Here is an 18,626-nt window from a genome sequence, read left to right as displayed (position 1 = left end):
AGAAACTTGTCATCTGCAAATAAACAAACCAGAAACCTGCACCTTGAGGTCCCGTCAATCAATACCATAAAAAAGATTGGAGACAAGAGGCCCTGGAGGACTTCAACACCAACTAGAAGGTAGATCTGATCTAACGGGCTCCTCCAGGTGCATTTAAGTAGCTAGAAGATCCTCCATGAAGGTGGAGGAGGAACCATTTAGAGCAGAAGTTAGCATCAGCTAGAAACATGTCATCTGCAAAAAAACAAACATGCAACTCTAATGGTTCCCAAACCAGAAACCTGCACCTTGAGATCCCATCGATTAAGAACACAAGCAAGATCGGAGACAAGACGAAACGAGTAAAATATCATGGTGGCTGAAGTCCTGGAGGAGTCTAACAGCAACCAGAAGGTAGATCTGATCTAATGGACGCCTCCAGGTTCATTTAAGTAACCAGAAGGTCCTCCATGATGGTGGAAGAGGAACCATTCAGAGCAGAAGTTTGCATCTTGAAAACCACCCGGTCCTCCTCAACATATCCACACTGGCTCCTCCCTCCTGATGACATCACAAAGGCTGTGAAAGATGATTGGTGAGCCTGTCATATAGCCTGTCAGGTGATCAGTTTGAAGAATTGGACTGAAACCAATAAACGTTTCCATTCAGAAATGTCATTCTGATTCTCTGCTGTGAACAAAATAAACTAAATTTAATTGTTTTATTTTACATTGAAGCCCAGATTTAAAAACAGTCAAACCCTGTCAAGATGAAGAAGAGAAGCAGAACACATGATCTGATGTTTTTATTTATTTCTCGTCATCTGGATGTAAATATAACGTTTGATGTCTGCTCCTTTAAAACTCATAAAAGTCTGATGATACAAAACAGAATCAGCTGTAATGAGATGGTTTAAATTAACTCTGAGTCGTTAATGATTCGTGACTCCTCCTCCAGAGTTCGCTGTGACCTCACCAGGTGACCGACAACAGCCAATCATCTCGCAGCAGATCACCTGAGCAGCAGGTGAGACAGTTCAGGGAAGAAAACGTCCTCCGGTCCGCTCTGACGGCTGATTGGCTGCTGTGAAGGGTGTTATTATGCAGGGGGGCGGGGCGATGTGACTGATGGGTGTGGTCAGTCGGTGGGGGGAGGGGCCTCACAGGTAACCCTCCTTCCTGAACTGCTCGTGCAGGATGTCTCTGTACTCGTCGAAACCGCCGTCGATGCGCTGAACCTTCCCGTTTTCACAAACCCACAACTCCTTACAGACCAACCGGATCAGACGCTCATCGTGGGAAACCAGGATGACTCCGCCCTGAAACACATGACATCACACAGGTGAGGAGACGCACCTAAGATACGCCGAGAAATAACTAGTACAACAGAAACAAACTGTCAGCAAAACAAATTTTAGCAAAATAAGCAAACTGGACACAACATACAAACTAAAAAACAAACAAATCAAACAACAAACAAAACAAAACAAACAGTAGCCGAACAAATTAACTTAACAAAATAAAACAACATCAACACAACAAAATGTGGACAAAAACAAAATAAAACAAATTTTGGACAAAACAAAAACTGAACAAGACAAACTCATCACAACAAATTATCTGCAAACTAATGAAAGATGGATAAACACAGCAAACAATTTTTGGACAAAACAAAAGCCGTGTGTCCACTAGATGCGATTTTCCCGCACGGCAACGCACCACATCTGAAAATCGCACGGCCGGCGGGCGGTCACTAGTGGACCATAGCATGGTCACATGACAGAGCTTTCAGCTGGACACATGAGTCGGATAAACACAGCAGCTCGGCCATAAACTTTCACTTTTATTTCGAAAACACTAATGGTTACGATGCATGCGCAGATCCAGCTGTTATAAGCTTCTCCTCCATGGCGAACTGTGTTCAACACCTGCCGACCTTCTTTAAGCACCTTGCCTGCCCCTGATTGGACAAACGCATCGACTCGGGGGCTGGTCTGCTCCTGGATTTCAAGCCGGACCAACATCGTGGCTCGGCCGCAAACTTTGTCTCTTATTACAAAAACACGTCAGCAAAAAGTATTTCTGAAAGCATTTGAGGCGAGAAATAAGCGGCAGCAGCTAAATCTGTTCTCGTTTTATTTCACCGATGGCTAGTTAAGATGTTTGAGGACAGTTTCATGATGCATGGAATCTCCGCATGCAGGAGTCCAGTCTACTTTATGCAATTGAGCTGCAGCCCTCTGCAGGTAAACACACCAGATTGCAGCTGGAAATGCGCTGCATGTGGCATGCTGGTCTGGTTGTGGTGCGTTTCCAGCTGCGATCCGGTGTGTTTACCTGGAGAGGGCTGCAGCTCATTTGCATAAAGTAGACTGACTTCTACTTTATGCAAATTAGATGCGGCGTGTGGAGATTCCACACATCGTGAAACTGTCCTCAAACTTCTAAACTAGGCGTCAGTGACCTAAAACGAGGACAGATTCAGCTGCTGCAGATTATTTCTACCTCAAATGCTTTCAGAAATACTTTTCGGTGACGTGTTTTTGAAATAAAAGGGAAAGTTTGCGGCCGAGCCGCTGTGTTTATCCGACTTGTCTGCAGGACTGTCCAGCTGAAAGCTCGGTGACGTCACCACGTAGTGGCCTGCTGTTGGTCAGCGCTGTCATGTGACCATGTTGTAGTCTGGTAGCGACCACCCACTGGCCATGCCATTTTCAGCTGTGGTGCGTTGCCGTGCGGGAAAATCGCATCTCGTGGACACACAGCTAAACTCTGGACAAAACAAAGTTAAAAAAACAAACAAACTGAACAAAACAAACTTTGGAAAAAACAAAAACTGAACAAGACAAAACAAACTGATCACAACCAACTCTGAACAAAAAAAAATAAAGTTAGTAAACCAGGCAAAACAAACAAACTTTGGACATAAAACAAACTACAGGCAAAGTTTGAAAAAAGACAAATCGATCAAAACAAATTTAAGTGAAAACAAACAATTGAACACAACCAAGTCTGGGCAAAACAAACCAACTTTGACCAAAACAAAGTTTGAAAAAACAAACTGAACAAAACAAACTTCAGTGAAAACAAACAAACTTTGGACAAAACAAAAAAAGGGAACAAAACAAACTGAAGAAGACAAACAAACTTTGTAGTAAGAAAACATACTTTGGACAAATAAACATACAAAAGCAAACACATTACAGACAAACAAACAGATCACAACAAACTGTCGAAAAATCAAACAAATTTTTGGACAAAACCAACAGAAAACCAATTTTGGACAAAAAGCTAACTAAACAAAACAAACTTTAGAGAAAACAAAAAAACTTTAGGCAAAAAAAGGGAGCAAAACAAACTGAAGACGAAAAACAAACTTTGTAGTAAGGAAACAAATTTGGGGCAAAACAAACCACAAATTACACAAGAAAAAACTAATTGTGGGCAAAGTAATAAACTTTGTACAGAAACCCCCCAAAAAACTTTGGACAAAACAAACTGTGAACAAACAAACTCTACAAAACCAAACAAAGATTAGTGAAAACAACTCGCAGACACGTTAGCGTCGCTGAGCTAATGACTCACTCTGAACTTGTTGAGGGCTTTAGCCAGAGCCTCGATGGTCTCCATGTCCAGGTGGTTGGTCGGCTCATCCAGGATGTAGAAGTTTGGACTGAAGGACAAAAAGACGACATCATCATCATCACCTTCGTCCTCATCATCAAACAGGCTACCAGCTGATCCCTGAGCTTTCTGTTACCATGGCATGGTCATCTGTGCGAAGGCCACCCGGCTCTTCTGTCCTCCTGACAGACTGGCCACCGGCCTCGTGGCCAGCTCCCCGGTGATACCGTAACCGCCCAGCTGGTGGCGATACTCCTCCTCCGTCCGACCTGCGACACAAACCCAGCAGCGAATCAGAGTTCATCGTGCAGCTTTGCTATTGTTGTTATTGCTGTTGTTGTTGCTATGGTTACCAGGGAACTTGTTGAGCAGCAGCTCCACAGAGCAAACGTTCAGGTCCAGCTGGTCCACGTGATGCTGACTAAAGTAACCGATCTTCAAGTTCCTGAAGAGACGGGAAAAACATCAACAAGACTTCAGCAGGTTAATGAGACCCACAAAAACAGTTCCCTAAAAGTTCTGGTATAGAAGCCTTTCTCCATAAACACCCATCTTCAGATGGTACATAAAAGGTTCTCGATAAACTGTTCCTAAGAAACGGCTTATAAAAAGTTCCCTCTGTATGTAAACAGTTCCCTATAAACACTATGTGAACGTTTTTCTATAAAAGGTTCCCACAAAGGATAAACTGTTCCCAGTAGCCAAAGGAAAAGCTGTTCCTTAAACAGAGAATAAACGTTTCCATAAACATAACATACATGGTTCTGTTAATATAGTGTAAATTTTGCTTAAACAGAGAGTAGAAGGTTCCCTAAACAAAGTTTATAAAGTTTCCTGAACAGTCTATACATGGTTCCCAAAACAGGAGTGTAAAAATTACCCAAAGTAGGCAGTAAAAGGTTCCCCAAACAGTATAAAGAGAGAGTAAAAGATATCCCAAAGATAGTGTAAAAAAATGAGCAACAAGTTCCCTAAATGTAGTGTACAAGGTTCCCTAAACTCAGGGCAAAAAGTTCCCTGAAAGGTGTAAAAAACTGGCTAAAGAGAGAATAAAAGGCTCCTTAAAAGTGTGTAAACTGACGCAAGAAAGTTCGCTGAGCAGCTAAAAACATTCCCTAAACAAAGAGCAAAGGTTTACCTAAAAGGAGTGGGAAAAGTTCCCTAAATAAAGAGTAAAAGTGTCTCTAAAGAGTGCTAAAAGTTCCTTAAACAGTGTAAATATCAAACAGTGTAAAGGGTCCTGTAATGTGTAAAAAGTTCCCTAAAGATAGTGTACAAAGTCCCAAAACTGTCAAACCAAAGTATAAAATGTTCCCTTTCAACTGTAACCTTAAATAGAGAGTAAAAGTTCCCCTAAATAGTGCAAACTCAGGGTAAAAAGTTCCCTGAAAAGCATAAAACATTCCCCAAACAGAAGTTTCCCTGGAAGTGTAACAGTGAAGGGTTCCTTAAAGAATGACACAAGTTTCCTAATTAGTATAGAGAACCCAAGGTCCCGTGAATAGTTTGAAATGAAACCTAAATGTTTGACACCACAGAAGGTTTTTTAAAGAGTGCTACAAGTTCCCAAAACTGAGTAAAATGTTCCTGAAAGAGAATGTCAAATGTTCCCACAAGAGTGTAAAAGTTTCTCTGAACGGTGCAAAATGTTCCACAACAGGGAGCAAAAGGTTCCCTAAAGAGAATGTAAATGTTCCCTGAACAGTGTAAAACATTACCTAGGCCAATTTCAAAAGGTTCCCTAAAGAGTACAAACTGAGAGTGAAACAGAGTGCAAATGTTTTCTAAAGACTGAACAGGTCCCTAAACAGTATGTAAGAGTATAAGGTTTCCTAAAGAGGGTGTAAAAAGTTCACTAAACACTGTAAAAGAGTGTTAAAGCTTCCTTGAAAAGTGTCAAATGTTCCCTAAATGTAGACCCCCTAAAGGATGGTAAAAAGTTCCTAAAACAGAGCAAAAAGGTCCCTGAAAAGAATGTAAAAAATGTGAAAAGCTCCCTCAAGAGTGTTAAAAAGTGTAAAAAGTTTCTCTGAATGGTGTAAAATGTTCCACAACAGGGTGCAAAAGGTTCCCAAAAGAGAAAAAAGTTCCCTTGAAAGTGTAAAACATTACCTAATCCAATTTCAAAGGGTTCCCAAAAGAGTTTAACTGAGAGTAAAAAGTTCTTTCGAAAGTATAAAATATTCCCTAAACTGTTTCCCTAAAAGGGATATAAAAGATTTTCTAAACGGAAAGCATGTTTACTAAAGACTGAAAAGGTCCCTAAATAGTGTAAAAGGTTCCCTGAAAAGCGTAAAATGTTCACTAAATGTAGAGTAAAAAGTTCCCTAAACACTGTAAATAGTGTAAATCCTTGAAAAGTTTACATGTTCCCTAAATGTAGAGAGCCCCTTAAAGGAGGGTAAAAAGTTCCCTAAACCAAAAGTAACAGGTTCCTTTAAAAGTTCAAAATGTTCCCTAAATAGTGATAAAGTGTAAAATGTTCCCTAAACAGCAATTCGCAAAATTCTCTAAACAAACCAACAGTTCCCTAAACAGACAGGAACATGACAGACTGAAAGGTTCCCTAAATGGTGTGAATGTTCCCCAAGTGGAGACTAAAAGTAGTGAAACATCTCTGACCAAGTGAGCAAATATAAACACAGGTAAATACATTCAGGGGAATCCTTGGCTCTGATTGGTCGGTTAGTTTCTCACCTGTGAGCTTGTCTGACTCCACCCACTGGCGTCAACTCGCCCATCAGCAGTTTGAGGACGGTGGTTTTACCGGCGCCGTTTTCACCGACCTGATAGGAAACACAAGAACCTGAACACCCAGAACATCCTGATCCTGATTGGTTATTGATTCTGATATTAGCAGGAGATGAGGCTACTCTGAACCATGATTCGTATTGATTGATGTCATATTTATAACATAAATGAAATCAGCTGCTTCAACAGCTCTCCAGTAACTGATTAACTTTATTGATCATGATGAGACGTACGATGCAGATCCGAGACTCGAGGTCGGCCGACAGGTTGAGTCCAGAGAAGAGTCTCTGGTCTGGAGTGTAGTAAAACTCTACTTCATCTAACTGCAGGATGGGAGGCGACAACTTCTCAAAGTTATCTGGAAACCTGCAGCAGATCAAACAGATCGATCAGATAAATGTATTGATCCTCACGGTGATTGATCCTCAGAGGACCAGGAATCAGGTTTGGACTGATGTTTATCTTCTCACCTTAAAGTGACCTCAGTTTCTTTTTCAATGGGGCTTCAGTTCAGGTCTGCAGGAGAAAACAAGAGTTAATCATGATGAACAAAATCAGAGGATCAACCAGATTGAACAGATCTGAACTTACAGCTTCTCCAGCAGTTTGAGTTTACTCTGGACCTGAGCTGCTCTGTTGGCGTTGTACCGAAATCTGTCAATGAAAACCTGAAACACAAAAACACAAAGAGAAAACACAACATAAGTTGTCTGACAGTACATCACTGATACTGATAGAAATATGTACTACTGTAGTAGTACTTGTACACGATGTCTGTACTGCAGTAGTAGTACCACCTGTCTTTACTATAGTAGCAGTAGTAGTACCTGTCTGTACTACAGTAGTAGTACCCTTATGTGCTGTCTTTACTGCAGTAGTAGTACCTGTCTGTACTGCAGTAGTAGTGTAGTACCTGTATGTACAGCAGTAGTAGTACCTGTATGTGCTGTCTGTACGGCAGTAGTAGTACCTGTATGTGCTGTCTGTACTGCAGCTGGGCCTCGTATTCCCTCTGCTGGTTCTTCAGTCTGTCTTCTTTGGTTTTGATAAAGTTTTCGTAGTCGCCACGGTAACTGTCGAGCCTCTGGGAGTGCAGGTGGACGATGTCGGTTACCACGGCATTCAGGAAGTTCCTGTCGTGGGAGACGACCAAGATGGTGGACTGCCATGTCTGAGGAGGGAGACGGTAGAATATAAATATGTGTTAGCTCGTGGCTAACGACTCCATTGTTTCTAATGAGGAATGCTAATGTGTGCCAGACCTGCAAGTAGTTCTCCAACCACAGAATGGCTCTGACATCCAACATGTTGGTCGGCTCTGGAACACAAACACAGGAATACGAGTTTAATGCTACTAGTACCAGTAGTAATTTTGCATATTTTTGTGGTATTGCGTGTCTCTTTGTGGTAGTACTGTTTCTCTCTTTCTATTTACGGTAGTTTTGCACATCTTTGTGGTAGTTTTGACTATATCTTTTGGTAGTTTTGTGCATCGTTGTGGTGGTTTTGTGTTGCTTGGTAGTGGTTTTGCATCTTTTTGTGCTGTTTTGTGTATCTTTTGTGTGCTTTAGTGTATCTTTATGGTGGTTTTGCATCTCTTTTCTGTCATTTTATGTCTCTTTTCAGTGGTTCTACATCTCTTTGCGTTTGTTTTGCATCTTTTTCAGATTCCCAGGAGTAACGCTGGATCACGACAGTCAGTGATATTTGGACCAGAGGAGGTTCTGACTCACCGTCCAGCAGCAGCAGATCTGGTCTGGAGAGAAAACAACAGAGAATCGTCAGTGAAAGAAATTACTATCTGTCCTCTTTTACTCATTTAAGGATATTTCTGTGTATTTAATCTTTAATCACCACATTAACATCAAACACAGTCCTGCTGCTGCCTCCTGAAGGTCTGGATGTTTGGAAACAGAAGGCGTAAACTCACCGAGCGAACAGAGCTCTGGCCAGCGCCAACCTCATCCTCCATCCTCCAGAGAACTCCCTGAACACAGAAAACAGTCCTGGTGATGCTGCTGAGGAGGAACCAGGTGAAATAATGTGTGTGTGGTGAACAGGTGACTCACTTGGTGGCCTGCTGCTGCATCCTGGGAGAAAACCCGAGACCAGCCAGGATGACGGAGGCTCTGATTGGACGACACAGACGTCAGTCAACAAACAAATCATCCATTCATAGAAGTCTGAGAGAAAGTTCAGTGTTTTTACGGCAGGAGGGATCTGAGCTGAGATGTTCTTTTAATCCACAGATTTACTGAATGTTTGGGACATTCAGGGTCTTTACAGTTGTTTTGTGTCTCTTCATGGTGGTTTTAGTGTAACTTTGTGGCTGTTTCATCTCTTTATGACTATTTCATGTCTTCATATGTTGGTTTTGTGTCTATTTGGCCATTGTTTTGTCTATGTGTAGTGGTTTTGCATCTTATTTTGGTGGTTGAACATCTTTTTGTGGTTGTTTTGCACCTCTTGATGGTTATTTTGAATCTTTTTGGTGGTTTTGCATCTCTTTTCTCTCTGGTGGCTTTATGTCTTTGTGGTGGTCTTGTGTCTTACAGGTGGTTGTGCACCTACTTTTTGTGGTTTTGCGTAACTTTACGGCTGTTTCGCATCTTCCCTATGGATACTCTACATGTTTGTACGGTGGTTTTGTGTCTCCATTTGGCCATTTTTTGTCTATCTGTGGTGGTTTTGTGTCTTTTTGTGGCTCTTTTGCATCTCCTTTTGGTGGTTTTGTGTCTTTTTGTGGCTCTTTTGCATCTCCTTTTGGTGGTTTTGTGTCTCTTTGTGTTGGTTTTGCATCTTTTTGTGGTGGTTTTACATCTCTCTGTGGTGGTGGTGTGTCTCTTTGGGCTGGTTATGCATGTCTTTTTGATGGCTTTGAGTCTCTTTATGGCTATTTTTCTGTTTCTTTACAGTGTTTTTCATCTCATTTTAGTTGTTTTGCATGTCTATATGGCCATTTTGTATCTTTGTGGTGGTTTTGCATTTTGTTTTGCTGGTTTTGCATCTCTGTGGCCATTTTGCATGTGTCTTTAGTGGTTTTGCGCCTCCATATGGCTATTTTGTAGGTCTTTGCTATGGTGTTGCATCTCTTTGTGGTGGTTTTGCTCATTTTTCTGTGGTTTTGCTGCTCTTTGTGATCATGTTATGTCTCTTCGCATTGAATTTACATCCCATTGTAGTTATTTTGCATCTTTTTGTGGTCATTTTGTACGTCTTTGCAGTGGGGTTTTATCTCTTTTCGGTCAGTGCATTATGTTATGTCTCTTTCCAGACATTCTGACTTCATGTCCATCCAGCTGCAGATGATCTAACATTGGTATCAACATCTGTGGCCCCTCAGGGTCCAGAACCAGCAGATTAGAAACACTTTCTGCAGTGAGTCCGACATTTTTACAGCAGTTTACAGTTTCAGATCCGCTCATCTGAGGACCAGATTTGGTTTCATAGAACACATTTTTTTGTTTTCAGTTATTTTAATTGTTGATTTTAATGTCGTTTTATATTTTAACATCTGGAGCCTTTTAATCCAGTTTTATTCTCTTTTTCTGTAATCCGACGAATCTTTTTAGTCCATCTGTTTTGTCCTTGTAGCTTAGTTTTAAAGGCGTGACATGAATAAACCTCAGTATTATTATTAGAGCGTGTCAGAAGAAGCTGAGGAGCTGCTGACGTGTCTCGGCCTATTTCTGTTATGAAGCAGCACAGATTCATCAAAGTCTCTTTATTTTTAACCGTCTCCAGAGGCAAGACTGATTTATTTGCCTTACATCGAGTCCAGGTCTGTTTCAAACTCAAGTTTTAAAGCTACTGCTGAACATTTTTCATCATGTTTAGGGCCGAGCATCAGGAACTGAAAAAACAAACCGTTGTTGCTATGGTTACTTTATCCTGCGGTCTGTTTCTGTTGCTAACATGAAAACTATTTCCGTTATGTAACACAACAACACAGTGACTTTCAGTAACTACTGTGCGAGTTGAGACACGCTACAGATGACTGAAGTAACTTTAATGTTTTTATGTCAACACTTTACTGTGACGGTTGTTTCTGTGGTAATTCTGTATCTGTTTGTAGCACGTGTCTCTGTGGTAATTTTGTGTGTCTTTGTGGTACTTTTGTGTGTCTTTGTGGTAGTTTTACATGCCTTTATGCGTCTCTGTGGTAGTTTTGTGTGCTTATGTGGTAGTTTTAAATGTCTTTGTAGTGGTTTTGCATGCCTGTGTGGTAGTTTTACATATTTTTGTGGTAGTTTTACATGTCTTTGTGGTAGTTTTACATGTGCTTGTGGTAGTTTTGTGTGTCTTTATGGTAGTTTCCCATGCCTTTGTGGTAGTTTCCCATGCCTTTTTGGTAGTTTGACATGTCTTTGTGGTAGTTTGACATGTCTTTGTGGTAGTTTGACATGTCTTTGTGGTAGTTTCCCGTGTCTCTGTGGTAGTTTTGCGTGTCTTTGTGGTAGTTTTGCGTGTCTTTGTGGTAGTTTTGCATGTCTTTATGGTAGTTTTACATGCCTCTGTGGTAGTTTTACATGGCTTCATGGCAGTTTTGCGTGTTTTTGGAGGAAGCTTGCATGTGTTTGTGGTAGTTTAACATGTGTTTGTGCTGGTTTTGCATCTGTTTGTGGTCATTTACTTCCCTCACACACTGGGCCTTTTGTGTCTGCAGGTTTTGATCATACTGTCAATAAAAGGTTGAAAACTAATAAAATCAAATGTGCTTTAACATTTTATTGATCGACCGATTAGCAGTTGGCTCAACATTTAAGTCTGACATGTGATTTTAAATTTGGAAGCTACAGATCAGACACAAAATAATTCAGCAGATTAACCGATACTGAACATCGTGGTCAGCTGTCGTCCTGCATGAACCAAACAATCTAACGATGACGCCTTTAATCATCTAAAAACACTAATGAAGAAGAAAAAAAAACAGTGTGTCTGTGTGGTTGCCGTAGTTACCGGGCCGGGGCTTTGTCGGCTTCGATCTCCTCCAGTTTGACGTAGATCTCCGACAGCCGGACGCTTTCCATCCCATCAGCACTAAAACAAACAATAACAACATTAAAAACACCAAACAAAACAGGATCTGACAGCTGACTGGACAAATTCAAAACCCGCTCAGCTGCCATTGGTCCTTTTGTTTGTATTCATTTCCTGTAAATCCTACAGAGATAAACTGGTGTCCAATCATTTAAAGTGACTTCCATCCATGATGAACGCAAACACAGTCGATCAACATCCAGCAGTGACTCAGATCAAAGTTTTATTTGTCTTGTAAACTCTGGAGGTTAAAACCAGAAGCTCAGAAGATTTACTGCTGCTAGATTAAAACTTTTATTACACTTTATAGTCGCTGCTGCAGCTGTTAAATCATTCCAGAGATTATGTTTCAGATGAACCTCATGTACAGTTTAGTGTTGTGGTAAAACAAGATGGTGAGGTTTTATTTTGAAACTGTTAGGTCTTCAGTTTGTGGACAGCTGTGAAACTGTGAGTTTATTATGGGTTAGTTAACATCTATAAACTGCAGTAAACTCTCTGAGGGATGAAGCTGCTCAGCAACCATCAGCTGGTGGCAAAATTAACGCCGACGGGGTGATGAAGTCTCCGAAGTGGAAACACAAAACAGTCATTTGCTGTATATAGTGGTAGAGAATTAAAAACATATCAACACTTAGGACTCAAGTCTGTGGTGGTTATACGTCTCTGTGGTGGTTTTGGGTCTGTGTGGTGGTTTTGCGTATCTTTGTGGTGGTTTTGCATCTCCTTGTGTTGGTTTTGCCTCTCTGTGGTGGTTTTGTGTCTCTTTGTGGTGGTTTTGCCTCTCTGTGGTGGTTTTGTGTCTCTTTGGTGGTTTTGCATATCTTTGTGGTGGTTTTGTAAAAAAAAAAAAAAAAAATCCAGTTTTTAGCTTTAACAATTGCTGAGATATTGTTGTTAGAAAAAAAATCTGCTAAAAGTGTGTTGACAAGCAATTTAAAAAACATTTTGTGAGCTAAAATTCCACAAATATCTTTATAAGTATCTATATTTTACAAAAAGTTCAGGCAAATCAGAGACGATTGAGCAGAAATTGAACTAAAAGTTTGATGATTTAAAGCTGAAAATGGCGCCAAGTTGACTCAAATTCAGACCAGATTTCGTAAACGAAATTTATAATTAAGTGTCACATGGATGATAAAGTTGGTCTGTAGGTCGCTATTATCAGGTAACGATCAGTCGTTCTGATCTAGAAACAATCACGGCGTTCGGACACGTTTTCTTACGTTCCGTTGGCGATGCGAGCGTTCAGCATCTTCTCCTCGTGCAGCAGATCTTCTCGCTGCCTGTCGCTCTCCAGGACGCTCTGCAGCGCCGCCGTCTCGTCGCCGGCCACTTCCTGTTCCACGTGCAGGATGGAGATGTGTCCCGGGACGCGGAGGTTTCGACTCGCCAGCATCTTCAGCAGCGTCGTCTTCCCCAGGCCGTTACGACCAATCAGGCCGTACCGCCGGCCCGACGCCAGAGAAAGCTCCGCCCCCTGCAGTAGACACCTGGAAACGACAGGTTTAGAGAATTAAACGTCTTCGGGTTAAAATGAGCTACTGGTGGGTTCCGGTCGGTTCTCACCTTTCTCCAAACGAAACGTCAAAGTTCTCGATGCGAATGTCGTAGCTCCGGTTCTTCCCTGATTGGTCGACTCGGTTGTCCTTCTTACTGCTCGCCTGACTGGCCGACGCCTCCTCCAGGACGCTGACGACACAGGTGGACAGGTGAGTAGAGGACAGGTGAGAGGAGGACAGGTGAGTGGAAGAGGACAGATGACAGGAAGAGGACAGGTGAGAAGACAGATGAGACGAAGACAGTTGAAAGAAGGACAGGTGAAAGAACGGGTGAGATGAAGACAGGTAAGGATGGGTGACAGGACGACAGGTGAGAGTTCAGGTGAGAGGAAGAAGACAGGTGAAAGAAAGACAAGTACAGACAGGTCAAACATGAACAGTTGGGAGTAGAACAGGTGAGGACGTGAGACACGGACATATATGGACAGGTGAGAGGAAGACAGGTGAGAGGTGGACAGATGAGTAGGCAATAGAAAGACAGGTGAGCAGAAGACAGGTAAAAATGGCTCAGACATGGACAGTCGGGAGTAGGACAGGTGAGGAAGCGAGACATGGACATTCAAGGATATGTGAGAGGAAGACAGGTGAGTTGAGGTGAGGACTCACAGTGGACTGGAGGCTTTCTGGGAGTCCTTCTCGTTCCTGCGTTCATGTTTTGCTTTCAGCTTCGCTTCGGCTTTTTCCAACTTCTTGGCGTCGACCGTCTGAACAGACGAAGAGACAAAAGACTCAGAAACCAGTTTTTATAAAAATCTGAGAAACTTTTCTTCTTTTCTAGCTGATAAATGAAAACGAGTCAGAAGCAGCTCCGACTTCCACCTTCTCAGTGTTTTAGTTAAGAGTTCTGCAGGACTGAATGCTGCGTTTAAGGACACGACTTCTAAACTTTTACATTTGACAAAAAGCCAAAAGATTTAAATGAAAATGATCCTAAAATGATCAGTTTCTCTAAAAAAAAAAGAACAGTCATCGAGGGGCAGATTTATTCAGTCAGACTCAGAACATGCATGAAGGATTATTTTAGTTCTGTTATTATTTTATTTTAGACGTAAACTGACTGTTTACTTTGTGTTTTTTAACCAGTAAAGTTTTTTCTCTTTAAATCCGACTCAGTTTCTGTCACTCTACTGAGAACGTCAACAGGAATAAATAATAATAATGAAAGCAAACAAACATTTCAATCCGACTCACTGTGTTCTGAGGACGTTTCATCATCCAGATGCCTTGGACATCTTTGTCTGCAGAAACTGAAGGAGGAGGACACACATGAATCAAAAACTGCCATCTGATTCACACTTAAATCAATATTAATAATAGTTTATTTCTATAATAATAATGACTAAAAGCTCCATTTATTCTTAATGCTTTTACTACTTTACCAATTTGCTCTTTGCTAACTTTGCTTCTTTTATGCCTCATCTGTACCCACTGAGGGATCAATAAAGTTTATCTTATCGCCTAAATGAAGGCTGATGGTTTATTTCCTCGTTTACATGTAAATAATACGACAGCTTTTCCAGGAGCTGCTGCTGTTTTTGCGTCTGATTCTTCTCACCGTTGTCTGCAGAGATCTGAGAGAGCTGGACAGGAGCGTCCAACAACACCTGCTTCTGGGTGCCGCGATGGTTGTTCCTGAAAAATACAAAAATATCTCCACATCTTTACTGGATCCTCAATCGATCAATCAACATTTATTGTGTTATTCTTGATTTAAAAAATGGTTAGAATTCACACACATCATGACAGATTGTCCTGGAAAAGTTTACCTTTTTAAAAACATTTGGATTTTAGCTTTTTTTACACTAAAGAATGTGAAGATGCTTTGAGCAAACGTTCAAGAGCAACTTTAACTAATATAGAGCAACTTTGATTAATGTAGAGCAACTTTAATTAATGTAGAGCAACTTTAACTAATATGGAGCAACTTTAATTAATGTAGAGCAACTTTAATTAATGTAGAGCAACTTTAACTAATGTAGAGCAACTTTAATTAATGTAGAGCAACTTTAACTAATGTAGAGCAACTTTAATTAATGTAGAGCAACTTTAATTAATGTAGAGCAACTTTAATTAATGTAGAGCAACTTTAATTAATGTAGAGCAACTTTAATTAATATAGAGCAACTTTAACTAATGTAGAGCAACTTTAATTAATGTAGAGCAACTTTAATTAATGTAGAGCAACTTTAACTAATATAGAGCAACTTTAATTAATGTAGAGCAACTTTAATTAATGTAGAGCAACTTTAACTAATGTAGAGCAACTTTAATTAATGTAGAGCAACTTTAATTAATGTAGAGCAACTTTAACTAATATGGAGCAACTTTAATTAATGTAGAGCAACTTTAACTAATATGGAGCAACTTTAATTCATGTATAATTCAAAAAAGCATCAAGTTCAAAAGCATTTTCTGTGTTTTGTAGGCACCACACCAGTCATGGGAAAATTCCAGTAGAACTCACAGTTTGAGGGTGTTGAACATCTGGAGGCAGATGTCTCGGATGTCGTCTTCGTTCTTGCTGTCGGCCGAGACGTCCTGCAGAACTCCTCCGATGGCGTCGTAGACCTCCTCACCATCCTCGAAATCTGCTCCGCTGTCCAAAACCCCTATGGAGATATTCCATTAAAAATCAGCCGTTTCAAGCTAGAATAGTCATTTACCACATTAACAATGTCTACACTGGATGTATCATTCATTAATGTTATCTTCATTGGGAAAAAAAATGCTTTTCTTTCAAAAATAAGCACATTTCTAAGTGACCCTAAACTTTTGAATGGAAGTGTACATTGTCATGAGTTAATTTCATGGATTAACCAACAGTCATGCCTCTGTATTCTATTTATAAAATCGTTAGCAATTAACACTGTTTCTTGAGGTTTCAGAAAAAGTACTGAGTCACAATATACGAAGAAACAACACCTACCAACGAGTTCACGGTCAGTGCACCACCGAAAACATCTGAAGAGTCGAGTTTTATAAAAAACAGCCAGTTCAAATGTTTGTTCTTAAACTGAATTTATCATTTCTCTGGTCTCATTTCAGCATCCGACGGTTTGTTATGTTTCACAGAGAGAAATTAAAATCTCTTCTGTTCAGGATTTTAATTAACGCCTCTGTAGTAAATTAAATGAACTCGTCTTCTAACATCTGTCGTTTAAGGAATGTATAAAAATAAGACACGACTTTTAATGAGAAATTCGTAGCCTCTTACATCTAGTTCAGTCTGCACAGTTGTTCTTGGTTTGCAACCTGACAGTAAATTTCTTCCTTGAGATTTTAATTCAAGACTTGGCTAAATAATCCACCGGAGTCATGGAAGTCAAGAAAAAAGGAAAAAAAAGGTAAAAATAGCAGCAAACATCTGTGAAATAATTCTATTTTTCCTGATTTAAATACAGTTCAACAGTTTATTCCTAATGTCAAATGCTGTAAAAGAACAAATTGTTGTTTGTAAAAATGCAAAATTTTGAAGTTTATAGTTTTGGTCTGTTTGTTTGTTTATTTGTTTACAGTCAATGTGTAAATTAATGTTTATTATCTGTAATTTAACTGAACAAGAGAAGGTTTTTTGACACATTTCTCACTAGTTTTTCTTTCCAAAAACTTGTAAATCTTCTTCTGTACTGTGTGGCTCTCTTCAATAATCACCTGGAAACAATAATAAACTCGTATGTCCTCCTGATTTCTTTAGCTGACTTTTGTCCATAAAGTGTTTAATTATTTTATATAAGAGTCACATTCAACTTTATCCAACTTGTGTCATCTTTTTATCATTCTCCTGGTTTTAACGGTGTTCGAGATGTAAATATGATGGAAAATGGGGACATCTTCAAACAGACACTCAGGAAAAAAAAGCTCTGAATCCACACGTACCTCAGAAAGTTTATTGTTTTGCTCAGATTTAATAGTCGCTGATTAATTTTCTGAGCATAAATTAACTGACTTCACAGTTTTTTAGGCCCAGTGGAGCCTGAACCAGCTGGAGGTTCACGGATATAAAAATAGAAACAGCCATCAATACAACACAAAAAACCAAAAACACCACTTCTGAGTGTTTTTATAAACTAGACAGTTGATATTACAGCTAATCCTGATCCTAACTAATGACTAAAACATGATAAAAAAAATCACTGAAATGCTGAACCAGGTAGTTTGTAGTCCAACCTGACAATAAATCACCAAATTTATCAAACTTTAATCAGATAAAACCAGAAGTGGAGCTGAGAGGAGGCCAACTATTCCCTCATCTGATCACTTACAAGCAAAGAGTTCTGATGTTTACGCAGAATTTATATTATTGTCATTAAAAAGTGTGCAGACAGCATAAAAACCTGTTTCTGTGTAAATAAAGAATGCGTCTGGATGTGTTTTTGCCAGTTAAAGTGTGTATTATTTAGGTCTAGCTGTGGATTTAGTTGCTTTAAAGAACTAATGATTAAAAACTGACTCAGAATCTGAAGATTAAAGAAACTTATTGTGAATCAATAAGAGTCTAACAGGTATTTAGCTTCTATAATTTAAAGTGCAGTGACTTGAGGAACTCTATCAGTGTTTAAAACGTATAACTTTAGCAACTGGTACATATTTTAATGAGTTGTAGGACGCAATAAAAGCTTATTATACTGAATATGAATTATTATGTACTTCTACTTTGGAGTTTTTCTGAGTTTATGACCAGAAACACTAAAAAATGCTAAAAACGAAATAAGACATAGTGTCATTCTGGTGTGTGCAATATTCTCAGCCCGAAAAATCCAATAAAACCTGTCTGACTCCACCTGACTGAGTATAAAAGTGGGTTTTTATAGTTTTCTGATGATTCACCTGCTGTTTCCTGAAATGTTCCTTCAATGTTCCTTTCAGGGGTATTTTCTTCAATGTTCCTCTAATGTTCTCTACTGTTCAGCCCAGCCCGAGTTACGAGTTGGTTCTCGTTCCAGCCCGGGTTCGGTCCAGCTAACCTGCCGTACCTGGGCCATGCCGTGCTAACCGGTTCCCCTGCTCTGCCAGCCCGGTTAGCCCGTTAGCTCCGCGCTAAAGAGAGGCGGCAGCCCGGCTAACAGGCACTTTAGAGGCCGGTCTGTGCGGCTCCACCAGGCCGGCAGCCGGCGGCTATGCCCCCGGCGGGTAGAGACTCCGTCCCCCCGCGGACAGGCGCTCTGTTCTCGGTCTCTCACCTGTGATGTAGTCGAAAAGCTCCGAGTCGATCTCAGGAAACTCGCTCTTCAGGATGTCCACGTACGTCGCCATGATACCCGGACCTGGACAGCGGTGCGACGCGCATGCGTCAAAATGCGACAGCGCAGGGAATTCTGGGGGGTGACGTTTGTGAGGGTGTAAACGCATGTCACGATAAAAGCCTACAAATACACAAACCGCAAAAACATTCCTTTTATATTTACAATATGTTAAACTTTTACAGAAGTTATACAGAACTTGTACAGAAAATTGCTAAATAATGATTGAAGTAAATCAGGAAAACGTTTATTATTGTTTATGTCTTTTGAATCTTCATTTATTTATAGATTTAGATACATTTTTATTAATTTGTAAAATCCAAAACAAGACAACATCCACAAACTCAGTTTTATTTATTTGTCTGTTTTTGGTGATGTTATTAATTAATTTATTTTTATTGACACTGTTGAGGAAGTGTATCTGTTTTAAA

General features: G+C 40.2%; 1 protein-coding gene across 1 annotated transcript; it reads right to left on the bottom strand.

Annotated features, from left to right (window-relative positions):
• Positions 1-769: 769 nt before the first annotated feature.
• On the bottom strand, positions 770-18,277 carry abcf3 (ATP-binding cassette, sub-family F (GCN20), member 3). The gene is given in 22 exon segments (XM_023277785.3): positions 770-1,297; positions 3,564-3,651; positions 3,739-3,871; positions 3,956-4,047; positions 6,300-6,388; positions 6,587-6,719; positions 6,824-6,855; positions 6,857-6,869; positions 6,945-7,021; positions 7,324-7,524; positions 7,616-7,671; positions 8,087-8,109; positions 8,284-8,340; positions 8,423-8,482; positions 11,313-11,393; positions 12,620-12,886; positions 12,963-13,085; positions 13,562-13,659; positions 14,147-14,202; positions 14,511-14,587; positions 15,420-15,564; positions 18,136-18,277. Coding segments are annotated over 22 exon segments (2,133 nt in total). The 5' UTR covers positions 18,209-18,277; the 3' UTR covers positions 770-1,138.
• Positions 18,278-18,626: the final 349 nt, after the last annotated feature.

Source organism: Amphiprion ocellaris, chromosome 7 (genome assembly GCF_022539595.1).
Source record: "Amphiprion ocellaris isolate individual 3 ecotype Okinawa chromosome 7, ASM2253959v1, whole genome shotgun sequence".
In the NCBI taxonomy this organism is placed as follows: Eukaryota; Metazoa; Chordata; class Actinopteri; family Pomacentridae; genus Amphiprion; species Amphiprion ocellaris.
This window is presented reverse-complemented; position numbering and strand designations above follow the sequence as displayed.